Below are 13,907 nucleotides of genomic sequence, written 5' to 3'. Positions count from 1 at the left end.
TAACCTTTTAAAAATAGTAAACGGTCTCGGAAAATTATGATTCCAGTGCCATTTGCTTAGTTATTCCAAAACACTCATTTTAGGCTTTAGAAATTCCGTTTTTCGACTTAAAATGACCCCGTTACAGCCTGTTGAAGTTGGCTGGAAATACAATTCAGCAAGCTGTTTACATGGTAGAAGTTACTAAAACGCATCAACGAAGACCCTAACCATGGTTTATTGATGATTTAATGTTAAAACCTCAATCATGCTTTAACCAACCCTAAACCAACCAGATTTCAACTTCTTACAAACTTTTTATATAGGGTTTTTATGCAGGATTTCATGTTCATCTTTTTAGTGTTCATTTTCTTGTGTTACTTGATTATCGTCATCATAACAAGGAACAAGATGAAACAATGGTGTGAAGGGACTTACTACTAGCACAAGGCTAGGGTAGAAATTCTAGTGTGAAGATGATGGGAAGCTTGAATCACTAGAGAACACCTTGAGATCACCCTTGAATCTTCACACCACTTGAAGGTTGCTAGAAATAGTGATGAACATGAAGAACAAGAGTTTGAAGGTTTGAAATGGAGAGAGAGAGATGGGGGACGGTTGGAAGGGAGGAGAGAGAGAGGTGATTGTTGAGTGAAGTGTTGTGGGGAGTATGGTGGTATTTATAGGCAAAAAAAGGAATCTAACAAGATCTTCCATGATTACAAAAATCTCAAGGAATCCAAGAAAGATCAAATGTAATCATTTCAACATCTATCAAGAAATTTGGTGGGTCCCTCTTGATATGGCCGAAATTTTGATGGGGGAGGGGGTCCATGTGTAAATTTTTATATAAATATGCCATATGTAGGCTAAAACGGGTGTTTAACTAGATACCGGGTATTTTATCTAGCGTTTAAATCCCGATTTATGGCGTTCTAAATTATTTTTATTACTTTACAAAAATAAACCTACCAGAATATTGTTGGAATAAAATTTCAGTTGCCAAGACTGGCTGCGTTGTCTGCGTTTTGCAGTAGAAGCACTGTGTCGCGCAGAAACACGCGGTACGCGCTTAAACTTGAAAAATTAGCGTTTTTAGGCGTTTTAATTCATTTTTCAACACGGACCTGATAAAAATAAAGTTTTTAATCATAACAGAATATTTTTGGGATTTAAATATTATCCGGGCGGTCACCAGCGTTAGTTTCGCAGTTTTGTCTTAAATAGTCCTTTAGTTCAAATGAACATGTTTTTGCCATACAGAATCCTTTGGAACTTATTTCTAAGTTATGTAAAGGATATTTAAGGTATGTTAAGCTTACGTCATAGTTCCGGAGTGTACGTTGCGTTAAACTGATTGCGTTTATGCACCAGTTATGCATATAACTCTCTAAAAAGCGATTTAAAGCTTGAAATCGGAGTCGAATCAAATTGTAAAATCATCAAACATAAATACACACATAATAACACCAAAGCACATTGTTTTATTGATAATTCACATTGTTTTACATTATACGACGCTTACAGAACACAGTTGTCACACAAACCCCTCAAAGCCTATTTCTAAGCTATGTAAAGGATATTTAAGGTATCTTTAACTTATGATCAAGTTCCGGAATGTTCATTACCATACGAATCGGCATCGTTTCGCAGTTTGACACAAATAGTCCCTACGATCGAATAAACTTGTTTTCGACACACCAAACCCTTTAAAACTTATTTCTAAGTTATGTAAAGGTTATTTAAGGTATGATAAGCCTATGTCACTATTCCGGAGTGTTTGTCGCGTTAAACTGATTACGTTTACGCACCAGTTTGCGTATAACCTTCTAGAAAGTGATTTAAAGCTTGAAACCGAACTTGATTCAAATCGTAAAATCATTAAACCCAAATACACATATAATAACACCAAAACACATTGTTTTATTGATAATTGATATTGTTTTACATTGTACATCGTTTACAGAGCACAGTTGTCACTGGTCATGAGGTCCATGACCACAACCATCACACACAAGGGCGAAGCTTTTAAGGGACAAGGGGGTGCACCGCCCTCGTCAATGTTTCGGTTAGTAGTGTGATCTTTTTTCAATTTTTGTCCGAAATTTTTAAAATTATATAGGTCTGTTCACGCCAATTATTTTGTCTAACGTGAAGAATGAGGCTATTAGTAATTATTTATAATTGTTTTTAAACTCAGGATCTGTTTGGTATGAGGTAATGAAATAGATGAGAGAATGGAATGGACGAGGTAATGGAATGGACAACGGAATGAAATGGATCATTCCATTCCATTGTGATGTTTGGTTACTCATATGTGAATAAAATGAATCATTACTTTGTACAATTTGATAAACAAAGAAAGATGAAGTAACGAAACACAACTGTATTAAAAACGACAAAAATATAATTGTCTCAATAATAATAATAATAATAATAATAATAATAATAATAATAATAATAATAATAATAATAATAATAATAATAATAATAATAATAATAATAATAATATATTAATGATAAAAAATTAATAATAGATTTTTGATATATATTAATATTACTATGAATATTAATAAATATAAATATAAATACAAATAAAAGTATAAGTATAAATATAAATATAATAATAATAATAACAATAATAATAATAATAATAAATAATAATAATAATAATAATAATAATAATAATAATAATAATAATAATAATAATAATAATAATAATAATAATAATAATAATAATAAGAACATATTTCTTTTCATTTCTTGAAGGAATGGAAAAAAAAACACCTACATACCAAGGAATGAAAATTATTATATTTGGAAGGAGTTACATTCCTTTGGAATGCTCCATTCCATTACCACATTATAACCAAACATGTTTCATTTCATTCCATCAGAATGATCCATTCTATTACACATTCCATTCCTTCATACCAAACGCTACCTTAAAGTGAGTTTAAATAAAGTCTGAAACTAGTTTCTATATAAATCAAACATGCGGGTTCAAACTTAGTTTTTATTTGTAAGAACGAGTCTTTTGAATGAATGAAATACCCGAAACATATAAACCAAAACATAACGATAGTAATTTTTTAGGCCCCGTAACTTTCCATCCCTACGAAAGTTTTGCTCAAACTTCGCCACTAATAACACTATGCCACGACAATTCATAGAACATTATGTAACCTTTTTCATCTTAAAAATCAAACCTACACTCAAAAAAATTTCCTTTCAACATTTTTTACGACCTAAAAAAAATTCAATCCAAATCACCAATCAATTTCATGGTTGTTGAAATCGCTAGTCGCTTTCATGGTTGTTGAAATCGCTAGTCGTTAGTTGGCCGGTGAGTTGGGGACTAGCGATTAATCGGATATAATTGCGATTAATTATAATTAATCAAAAATTAATCGAGATTAATCGGTGATTAATCGAGGATTAATCGGCGCCTAGTCGGAATTTTTACGACCATGCCCAATTTCCATCCTAAAAACAACAATAATAATAAAAAAAACAAATAAGAAAAAAGTAAAAGACATCAAGCATTTAATGGAAACCAATGCTTGTGCCTACACGCGTGTATCAAACTCTTCATCACTAAAAAAAGCACCGTCGTACGTGTGAAGAGACAAAAGCTTACACTGAACCACCGTCGTTCACCCCACCCCACCACCACCTCCTTATTTCTTCATCATTACCCCCATTCACTCCTTTTATTCTCATAACATGGATTCCGTCAACCCCAACATTTTCCGGCCACCGGAGACCCCAAACGACCCCATGGAGTTTCTCTCCCGCTCATGGAGCATCTCCGCCCTACAAGTTTCCAAAACTCTAGCCCCGCCACACCCCGCCGGAGCTGATGAAATCTCCGGCGACCTGGAGGATGTTGCCGCCAGTCCTTTTGCGTTTGCTTCGTCGGAGACTTCACAGTTGATTATGGAACGGATATTGGCGCAATCTGTGAGTCATTTGTTGTTGTTTTCTTTGATGGAAGTGTTGTTTTTTTGAAGTGGAGTTTTCGTGGTTTTGACAGCTGGAAGTGTCGCCAAGGACGTCCGGGAGGCTCTCGCATAGTAGCGGCCCGCTGAATGGATCGCTTACGGATAGCCCCCCGGTTTCGCCTTCGGAAATCATCGAGGATGTCAAGGTATGTTTTTTTTTTGAACGGCCAACAAATCAATCCAGAGCACTCTCTCGGGCCACCCACTGGACAAACGGAGTACTCCAAGAGTAACCCGAGTCGTCCACCATCAATTCCGGGGAAAATCCGGTAACCTACCCGCTACCCGCTCGTAGGCACGGCGGTAAATTACCAGTATAGCTGTTCAAAAATCTCGTGGTTTGGATTGAAATTTACTCGGATGGAAAAGAACCCAGCCGAGTCAAGGTATGCTCGGCTTGTTGTCTCGCTCGTTAGTTTCGTTTAGCTGGCATTTAAATCAAAGTCCGTATTTTAATATATTTTTGAAAAATATAGCACAAAAGTATAACACAAAATTTCTTTTATATGTATATATATAAATTAAAATATTCTTTTATTTATATAATTTGAATTATGTGGATGTTATTTTTTTTGTTTATATATATTTTAGTGTGTAAAAATATAATATTATAGTTTTTAAAAATAAACTAACTGGTTTGACGAGCAGCAAGCTGACTCAAGCTTTTTACGATCAAGCCGAGCCCAATCCCAACCTGGCTTAGCTTGTTTTCAGCCTTCTCATGGTTGACATTCGCATAAATATAGAGTAAGTTTAGAAGCTGTGTGAGTTACTTGTTTCCAAAGTTTTCAATTTTTACCCGTGGGTCCAAAAAGGTTTCACTGTTGCCATTCTAGTCAACTGCGTTAATTTCATCCATTTTTTCTGTTAACGAAAACGCCAATTCGGTCATTTTATATGGCCGGATTGCCCTTCTAGTTAACAGAATTACATATAAAATGACTGAATTGGCCTTCTCGTTAACAGAAAAAATGGATGAAGTTGATACAGTGGACTAAAAAGGCAAGGGTGACACCTTTTTAGACCCACAAGTGAAAAATGAAACATTTGAACTAAACAACTAAAATAACATTTAACAATAATAATAGCAATAGTCTACGGATAAAGGGGCTATGTACAAGTACGATATGAAGGTATGTGTTATGGGGTATTGCCGGTAACTTTCCGGTTAACTATTGGGTGTAATGATTGTACAGTTGTTTTTCCGGCAAGGAGCCTGACATGATTTCCGGTGGTTCAAGTTACTGTCTGATATATGTTGTTGTTTTAGTTAACAAAACTCCCAGTAGTGCAGCTTTCTCTAGTATAGTATAATAATTACTAAATGACAAAATAAAAGATGGTGAAATAATTTAAATCAAAACCTAGTGATTTTATAGACTGGATCTAGGATTTTGTTTTGTACTTTTGTTTGTAATCCAGTTCTAAAAAGGTTAAACATGATCATTAATCATTTAATCTTAAATCAACTTCTTGATGGAATCTAAATTGTGTTGTTCACGGTCCGGTTCTGGCCAGCTTGGTAGTTTGATAGTTCGGTTTGACGGTCCAAAACAGATCTTTTTTATTCAAAATCGTAAGTTTGTGTTAAATATTCCATAATGATAAAGATGGTTCATCATTAAAATACAGAAAAAAGAGTAAATTACTTTTTGAGTCTCTGTGTTTTAATGGTTTTAACCACTTGAGTCCGAAATCAAAAAGTTTAACATCCTGAGTCCCTGACCGCTCATTTTATAACGTTTTGAATCCAATTTTGTTCATTTTATAGCATTTTGAGTCCATTTTTGTTTAAAAAAAAATGGTCTCAAGGTTAAAAAATGGTCTCAAAAGGTTATAAAAAATGCGTCTAGGGACTCAGGGTATTAAACATTTTGATTTTGAACTCAAATTGTTAAAATCACTAAAACACAAGGACTCAAAAAGTAATTTACTCCAAAAAATATATATGACTACATATTATAAAAATGGTTAAATGGTCGGTTCGATTTAGACAGTTAGTGACTGAGTTATAAGTTTCAAATTCGGCCGAACTGTTAAACCGCCAAACAACAAAAGCCAACTTGTTTCAGTTTGGATGGTTTCAATGGCTTTTGACCACCTTGTTTGCCCTTCTATGATATGGATCATGGGTATTATTGTAGCTATATTATTGGCATCGATAATTAAGTTTTTTGGTTGATCTGATCCTAACGCATGGCTCATAATGAGCAAGGGGCCAAAAATGATGGTGCCATCATAAAATGGGCACATTTATGAGGTGGGTACGCTTCTATTTGATGTCTAATCTTGTAGTAACATTTATTTAATTAATATGATATAGCCATAGCACCTAATATGGTATTTGACCTAAAATTTGACCATGGTTTACTGTTCGTTTTTAGCACCGGTTTAAATAATTATTTAACGAAATAATCGAAATACATGTTTACAGTATCGTCTTTGTGTTTTGCTGATGACGCTGTTTATGCTACACAGTACGGTCGATTAAAGAATGTGGTGAACAACCAGTATCGAGGCGGGGCCATCAGCAGTACGACAACCGGCGGTGGCGGAAAAACGGTCGGGAGGTGGTTGAAGAACAGGAGAGAGAAAAAGAAAGAGGAGACTAGAGTTCATAATGCTCAGTTACATGCAACTGTTTCGGTTGCTGGTGTTGCTTCTGTTGTTGCTGCCATTGCGGCCGCCACTGCCGCCTCTGGACATAGAAAGGATGAAGAGATGATGAAAACCGACTTGGCTGTAGCATCTGCCGCCACTTTGGTGGCAGCACAGTGTGTGGAGGCTGCAGAAGCGATGGGTGCTGAACGCGACCATCTTGCTTCTGTTGTTAGCTCTGCGGTTAACGTCCGGTCACCAGGTGATATCATGACGTTAACAGCTGCCGCCGCCACCGGTATTTATATCCTTTCATTTCCCTTGATCCCTTTTTAGATTTACCAATTTGGATAAGGGTGTAAACGGGCCGATCACGAGCTTGCCTAAGCTTAAGCTCGGCTAATTTGTTATAATTATTATTATGGATTTAATATATTAAATAAAGTTAAGTGAAGATTTGGCTCGAGCCCGTTTAAGCTCTGCTTGGTTCGATCCTTTAACGAGCCCACAAGTAGATCGGCTCATTTACACCCCTAGGTTTGGGATTTTCACACAACAATATATAATTTATTAATTATAAAACTATTATAGCTCTTCGGGGTGTGGCGACTTTAAAAGCACGGGCAGTGAAGGACACGTGTAATATCCCTGCTGTACCGCGTACAGAAAAGGGGAGTGTTCATAGCAATGGCACGGCCAGCAGTTCAAACGGTAGTTATAGTGACGAGTTTATACCCGAAGAAAATTTCCTGGGAATATGTAGCCGCGAACTGCTTGCCCGAGGTTGTGTGCTCCTCAAACGCACCCGTAAAGGTTCGTGTTCAACGATCGGCTTTAGTCTTTTTCCAAATCAATTTGAATGGTGATGCAAAATGTTCTTATAGTTTTTGTATTGTTGCAGGTGATCTTCATTGGAAAATAGTTTCTGTTTATATCAACAAAATGGATCAGGTTAGTTTTTTTTTTTTTTAAATCCCTGATAAAATATATAAGATAATGAAATCTACAAAAAAAAAAAATAAAAAATAAAAAATAAAAAAAAAACTCAATTTTATCCTTGAAATTGACACATAAATAAGACGTCAGCATTTTCTTATTTCTTTTCTTTTACAGAAGTCAACTTTAATGTCTTGTTGGGAACATGTTTGTTCTTTACTTGTGTTCATATTTCAAGAAAATTTATTATACTGAAAAAGAAGTGACTGGTAGATATTGGCTCGTTTAGTGAGATCTACCGTTCCAATATATGCACCAAAACACCGAATTTCGTGTAAAAGACCTACCGATGGCAATGACACGGGTATCTGTATTTCGAGTCTCATACATTTTTGTAAAACCATGTCCCATACCTGGACTTCAATGTCCATGGGGCATCTTTTGGGTAATGGGTATAACCGTTAGTTTATTAAAAGTTATCCGTTGGGATTTCTAAATAATTTTTTACACTTTTACTTTTTGTATAATTTTATTACCCAAGGAAATTAGAAATATAAAAATAAATAACTAGTGAGTTAATATATTGTCTTATTATTCAAGAACAAATAAAAATAAAAAGAAAATGTTTACCGGCATTGTTCCGGTAAACAAGTATGTATGTTTCAGGTAATCTGGTCAGGTATCACCTAATATCATACTTGTCCATACCTGTGAAAATTTTTAAAACTGCTCCCGTTAGTTCCATACCCGTCAATGTTTTGGGTTTCTGGTCTACCCATGTAAAACACAAATTTACAACCGAAAAACGCCAAATTTGGTGTTCGTAGTCGTCGAGGACTTAGATGAAGTGATATTGATTTAGCTATTTAATAAAAAGCTTAAATATTTTTGTGTCTTCATTTTTTAAAACTTCAAATGTTGAAAAAAAGTGATTTAATTATTGTCCAACAAAGGCTGTAATGTTGTTAGGCCATGTGTAGTCATAAAGCCCTTTTGGGGGCGTTATGCGACACGTGTCGTGCCACGTCAGCAAGGGGCTTATGGGGCGTTATGCAATTTGAGGCCGTAGTCATAAAGCCCCTACCCATCATTACCTATTTAATAATTTTAAGTTTTATTAATTAATATAAAAAAACTCTTCTATTTTTGATTGGCCAACTCAATTAACCAAACAACAATAACGCCGCGAAAAATTTCAAGCCCTCCACCCATTTTTGAAACATAGCGCCCTTGGGGGCGGTGTTCTAGGCGCCATAGCGGCGCTATGGCTCTTTCTCGCGCCCCAGTACATATAACCTTACAAAATTATATTATGTGGTCCTTTTTTTTACCTCTAGAAAAGTTAAACATGAACACTTAAACACAGTCTGTTTTTGTGTATATGGATCAGGTGATCCTGAAAATGAAGAGCAGACATGTTGCTGGGACCATTACCAAAAAGAAGAAGAGTAAGTACCCTACCCTACCCCACCCCTTATGGTGGGTCTTTTTGGGGATTTGTTAAAGCATTAAAGATTAAAGTTAAATTCTCATTCTTTTGACAATAACTGTCTCTTTTTTCCACAGATATTGTGTTGGAGGTTATAAAAGATATGTCACCGTGGCCGGGGCGGCCACTGGTGGAAGAGCGCCGCTACTTTGGGCTGAAGACGGTGGCTCGTGGGGTTGTGGAATTCGAATGTAAAAATGAGAGGGAGTATGATATTTGGACTCAAGGTGTGTGTAGGTTGCTTGCGGTTGCTGCAGAAAGAAGCAATGGGATATGAAAGTAACCAAAATAATACTACGAAGTAGATTTTGTGAGTTTGGCTGGGAGAGTTATTAATATATTATTATGTGTAAATCTTTTGTTTTAGTACAACAATCTAATTATTGTGGTTTAGTCGTGAACGGTTTAGCGTCGTTACTGGTTTTTGTAAATCTATAATATGACTAAATTACTGATTGGGTGGGCATATGTTATTGATGTTTATATGTGCGTTTTTTGTTACTATGTGTTTCGTGTTTGTCACATATGAATTTTTGTCATGTTATAAAACGTTATATCATCCCTGACGCGAGTGGGAATAGATGCCATTGGCCGCCTTCCATGTTGGCTTGCTTGGCTTCTCCTCTCTCCTCCCTCTCTCACAAGTCTTTACGACCGACATCTATTTTCACATGCTTTGCCACTCTCTTCTCGTTTGACGAGTGGCCTCACGAATTTGCGCCTCACGAATTTGCCACATTACGTGCACCGGAGATGATCTTACCGGTGATATTATAAAAGGTTAATTATATATTTAACAGATCAATTGTGATCGTGTATCATACCGGAACCTTTATTTGTAATGTAATAAACTTGTAAAAATTCTCTATTGTGTAATGTAATAAAATGTTTTAGAAATGGGTTATTTTGATTCAAACTCATTTTCTTATTTGTTACCACATTTTATCATACAAAGTTAGCCACATTTTATATCATAAACCATTAAACCTTACTATATATTAATTTATTTTATGTAAAAATGAGCTTCCATTTTAATTAGATGAAACTTTATGTTGTAAAATTTTGAAAAATTTAGTGAAAGCCATGTGATGAAAAGAAAGGGAAGTGGACAGTCAAAAAGGAAAAGGAAGTAAAGAGGGATTGCTCTTTGTTGGTTTTTGTGCCTTGTGTTATTGGATTTACTGGTTTTGCTTTTTGTAATTTATGCCAACTTTATATCTTATTTATTCTTTTTGGATTTTATATATATATTATTTTTATTTATTTAGTTTCATTATCCTATATATTAATAATAGAACCTTATGAATACTATTTTTTATATTATAATATATATATATATATATATATATATATATATTTTTACTTTTTAAGTTGGATAAGCCTGGTATCAATTGGTACTGGTATCAAAGATACTGGTCTGCTCTGGTTCGATATCATTAGTGTATTTTATATTATAATAATTTTTAATTTAATAAAAAAATTATTCTATTTATCCTATATATTTATAATAGAACGTTATGAATAGTACTTTTTATATTATAATGAATAGTACTTTTTATATTATAATAATATTTACATTTTTTTTTACTTTTTAATTATATTTAAAACATGTTTAGCGGCTTGTTAATTTAAATAAACAAAACTAACGTACAAATGTACAATTATCTATATAAAGTGATCTTACAACATATATAGACTTGTAAAGTTAAATAACCTCTTACTTATCATTGACGGAACTAGAAGAAATTTCTAGAGGTATCCCAATTTTTTTACTGTACACCTATAGAACAACTTTTTTTATCTGCATTACGGGGCGGGACCGATCCTGAAAATTCAAGTGCTCTTGACGAGCCAAAAAAGGCCCTTAGGCTTTACCGAATTAAATCTTATAAATTAGTTTTTTTAATGTTGTTAGTATTTAGGTTAACGAATCGATATTTCTTTTGCGCTAAAGTATCCTTTTTTTGTCATGGGTATTCTCCAGTGCAGAACCAGAAAAGTTTAGTTGGAGGGTCTACATCATTTTTTTTACATTCATTATTGTATATAAATTATTTTTTAAAATGTAATATAAGCTCGAGAACAACTATGCATTTATGAAAATCAATTTTTTAGACTTCAAGTTGGTATATACAACTTTTAAAATTTTATCTCTTGAAATAGTTATAAATTTGTTCTATTTTCATAAAACTGTAACAATAACTAAAATAAATCTGTGAATAATTGATTTGATTTATGATGATCAATAGTTCCAATGTATAATCTGTTGAAAATTGAACCATATCAAATATTATAAAAAAATAATAAGCTTGTCGTATTATTGGACTGAAGTTTTAAGAGCCCATCATATAAATGTTTTTCTCCTTCTTCTTCTCTGCTTATAATCTTCAGCCGACGGGAATACCACCGGAGTTTTTCAGATGACGTTCCCTACTTTATGGGTGATAATGAGGGGTGAAACTAACAAAAAAACGACCACATAAGAGGCATAACTTATAGAAAACTAACTGAGTATTTGATCACCGGAGGGTCGCCGGAGAGTTAACAGAAAAAAAATACACTACCGATACAAAGTTGAGCCGTAGTCTGTGCTACGTCTCGTGAAATGCTAGTTCCGCCCCTGCTAGTGATCTGAAATCTATATAAAGTGATCTTACAACATATATATAGAGACTTGTAAAGTTAAATTGAATTTATAATTAATCTAAATAACTATATTTATCTTACCTAATCTACTATTTTAATGTTCATATTTAAATTTTAATTTAGGGTCACAGCTTTTATTTTATTATATTCAAGGACTAGGTTATCCTTCGTGAAATTTACAGGGTTCGTCAAAATTTTGTTTAAAATGTAGTATTTGTGGGATTGAAAATCGTAAAATTTTATTTCAAAAGGCGGGTGGTCTTGAAAATAAAAACAAAAAACTAAAGAAAATATTTTTGTTTGGAAATGTAAAAGTATTAATTCGGTTTACGTCACAATCCGTGTAATACAAAGGTTAAATAAGAAAAAAAAGTGTATAAATCATAAGTTTGTATATACTATCATAGGCTTTTAAATATTATGGAAATTCTATTTAAATTTTGAGTAAAGTGCAATTTACCCCCCTTGGGTTTTACCCCACTAACACTCTTACCCGCTAAAAGGAAAATCCTGTTGTCCTAACCCCGGACATTTCCAAATGTAATCAACCTTGGCCCCTCTGTCATCCCAACGTTAAGTTTACCATTACCAGCAGGGGTATTTCGGCAAATTCACCTCAAAACCTAAATTCTAATCTTCATAAACTACACATCATCATCATCAAGAACACATCTTCACACCCAGATCTTCATAATCTTCATAAATCTTCAAGAACACATCTTCATAATCTTCAAGAACACATCATCATCTTCAAACCCAAAATTTCAAAAACATGATCACCTTCAACCATTATCATCATCCCCTAACCACCTTCAACCATCATCATCATCACCTAACCAAATCAAAAGAACAAGTTTAAGAACCCTAGCTTCAACAATATATAAGAATTCTAACAAATTAGCCTAAAAACCCCATTTTCCATCCAACAAAATTATCACCAAATCAAAAACCCAAATTTTAACAACCCACTTTATACCCAACAAAATTATCCCCAAAATTCATATTTTTTACAGATCAATTAGTCCTGACATTATTGGTAAACTCCACAATTGGCTTTGCAGAAATAGATTTAGGATCAGCGATGGCTATCCTGACATAATTTTTTTACAAATCAATCCGTTAAAGAACAACGACCTCCGTCCTCCGTTGAAGAACAACCGCCACCATTGAAGCACTGGATCTGAGTGTGTGTTCTTGTGATTGAGTTGAATAAAAAAGGAATTTAACCGTTGAATATGGGTTGTTGATCTTGGTTTTTAAGATTTAGGGATTAAGTTGTCACACCCGACTATTCTGAGCTGGTACTGTGCTAGTGTGACACGTGTTATGATTATATATAGGCACTAAATTATTAAATATAACATTAATTTGAGGTATTTGAAAATTTGATAAACTCAAACTTTGTTAAAAATTACGTTGGCAACAATAAGTTAAATGCTTATCGCGTAACGAACAAAATGCGAAACGAACGTCAGTGACTGTTCGGATAACGTTAAAATCTGAAAAATATTCCGTTATGATTAAAACTCTATTTTAATCATATTCGTGAAGAAAAATTAGTTAAAACACTTAAAGTTCTTGTTTTGCGGATTTAAGTGCGTACTACGCCATACAGTGTGTATACTGCGAAACGTATACGAAGCAGCCAGTTTAGATGAACGAAATATTATTTAGTAATATTTTGATGAGTTTATTTTTATAGAATACTAAAAATAATTTTAAACGCCATAAAACACAGATAAAACGCGAAATAAAACACCTGATAACCAGTTAAATACCTGCGTTATGCATGTATATGTGTATATATGATATATATGAGAGAGAATGTGTGTGAGTAGGTGAGAGGTGGCAGCTAGATATGCCCACCACATCTCCCAACATTGCCAAGTGTTGAGATTTTGTAAAACCTAATCATTAACTTTATACCAACACTCCACTTAACTCACCATTCCAAGAAAAACCTTTTCAAAACTTTCATCTTCTTCTTCCTTGATACCTTACGGCCGAGAACACCCAAGAACACCTCCACTTCACTTTTCAAACTTGTTTCATAAAAATCATGGCCATTTCAAGCTAGTTTCGGGTTATTTCGAAGATCAAAAGTTGATTTCAAGGTGATTCAAGGAGGAACAAGCTTGTTTTTATCAAGATTCTCATCATAAAACCCACTTTGATTCTTGAAAGGTATAATACTTTACTTCCTTTTAAACACATTTGATGATGATGATGATGATGATGATGATGATGATGATGAT

General features: G+C 34.1%; 1 protein-coding gene across 1 annotated transcript; it reads left to right on the top strand.

Annotated features, from left to right (window-relative positions):
• Positions 1-3,544: 3,544 nt before the first annotated feature.
• LOC110929340 (VAN3-binding protein) lies at positions 3,545-9,489 on the top strand. Its single transcript, XM_022172481.2, has 7 exons — positions 3,545-3,942; positions 4,016-4,129; positions 6,462-6,879; positions 7,173-7,394; positions 7,483-7,532; positions 8,908-8,965; positions 9,084-9,489. Exons 1-7 carry the CDS (start codon positions 3,706-3,708, stop codon positions 9,281-9,283), a joined length of 1,299 nt encoding a protein of 432 aa, XP_022028173.1. The 5' UTR covers positions 3,545-3,705; the 3' UTR covers positions 9,284-9,489.
• The last annotated feature ends 4,418 nt before the right edge of the window (positions 9,490-13,907 follow it).

Source organism: Helianthus annuus, chromosome 3 (assembly GCF_002127325.2).
Source record: "Helianthus annuus cultivar XRQ/B chromosome 3, HanXRQr2.0-SUNRISE, whole genome shotgun sequence".
Classification (NCBI taxonomy): Eukaryota; Viridiplantae; Streptophyta; class Magnoliopsida; order Asterales; family Asteraceae; genus Helianthus; species Helianthus annuus.
The sequence above is the reverse complement of the archived record's forward strand: the minus strand, read 5'-3'. Positions and strand labels throughout refer to the sequence as shown.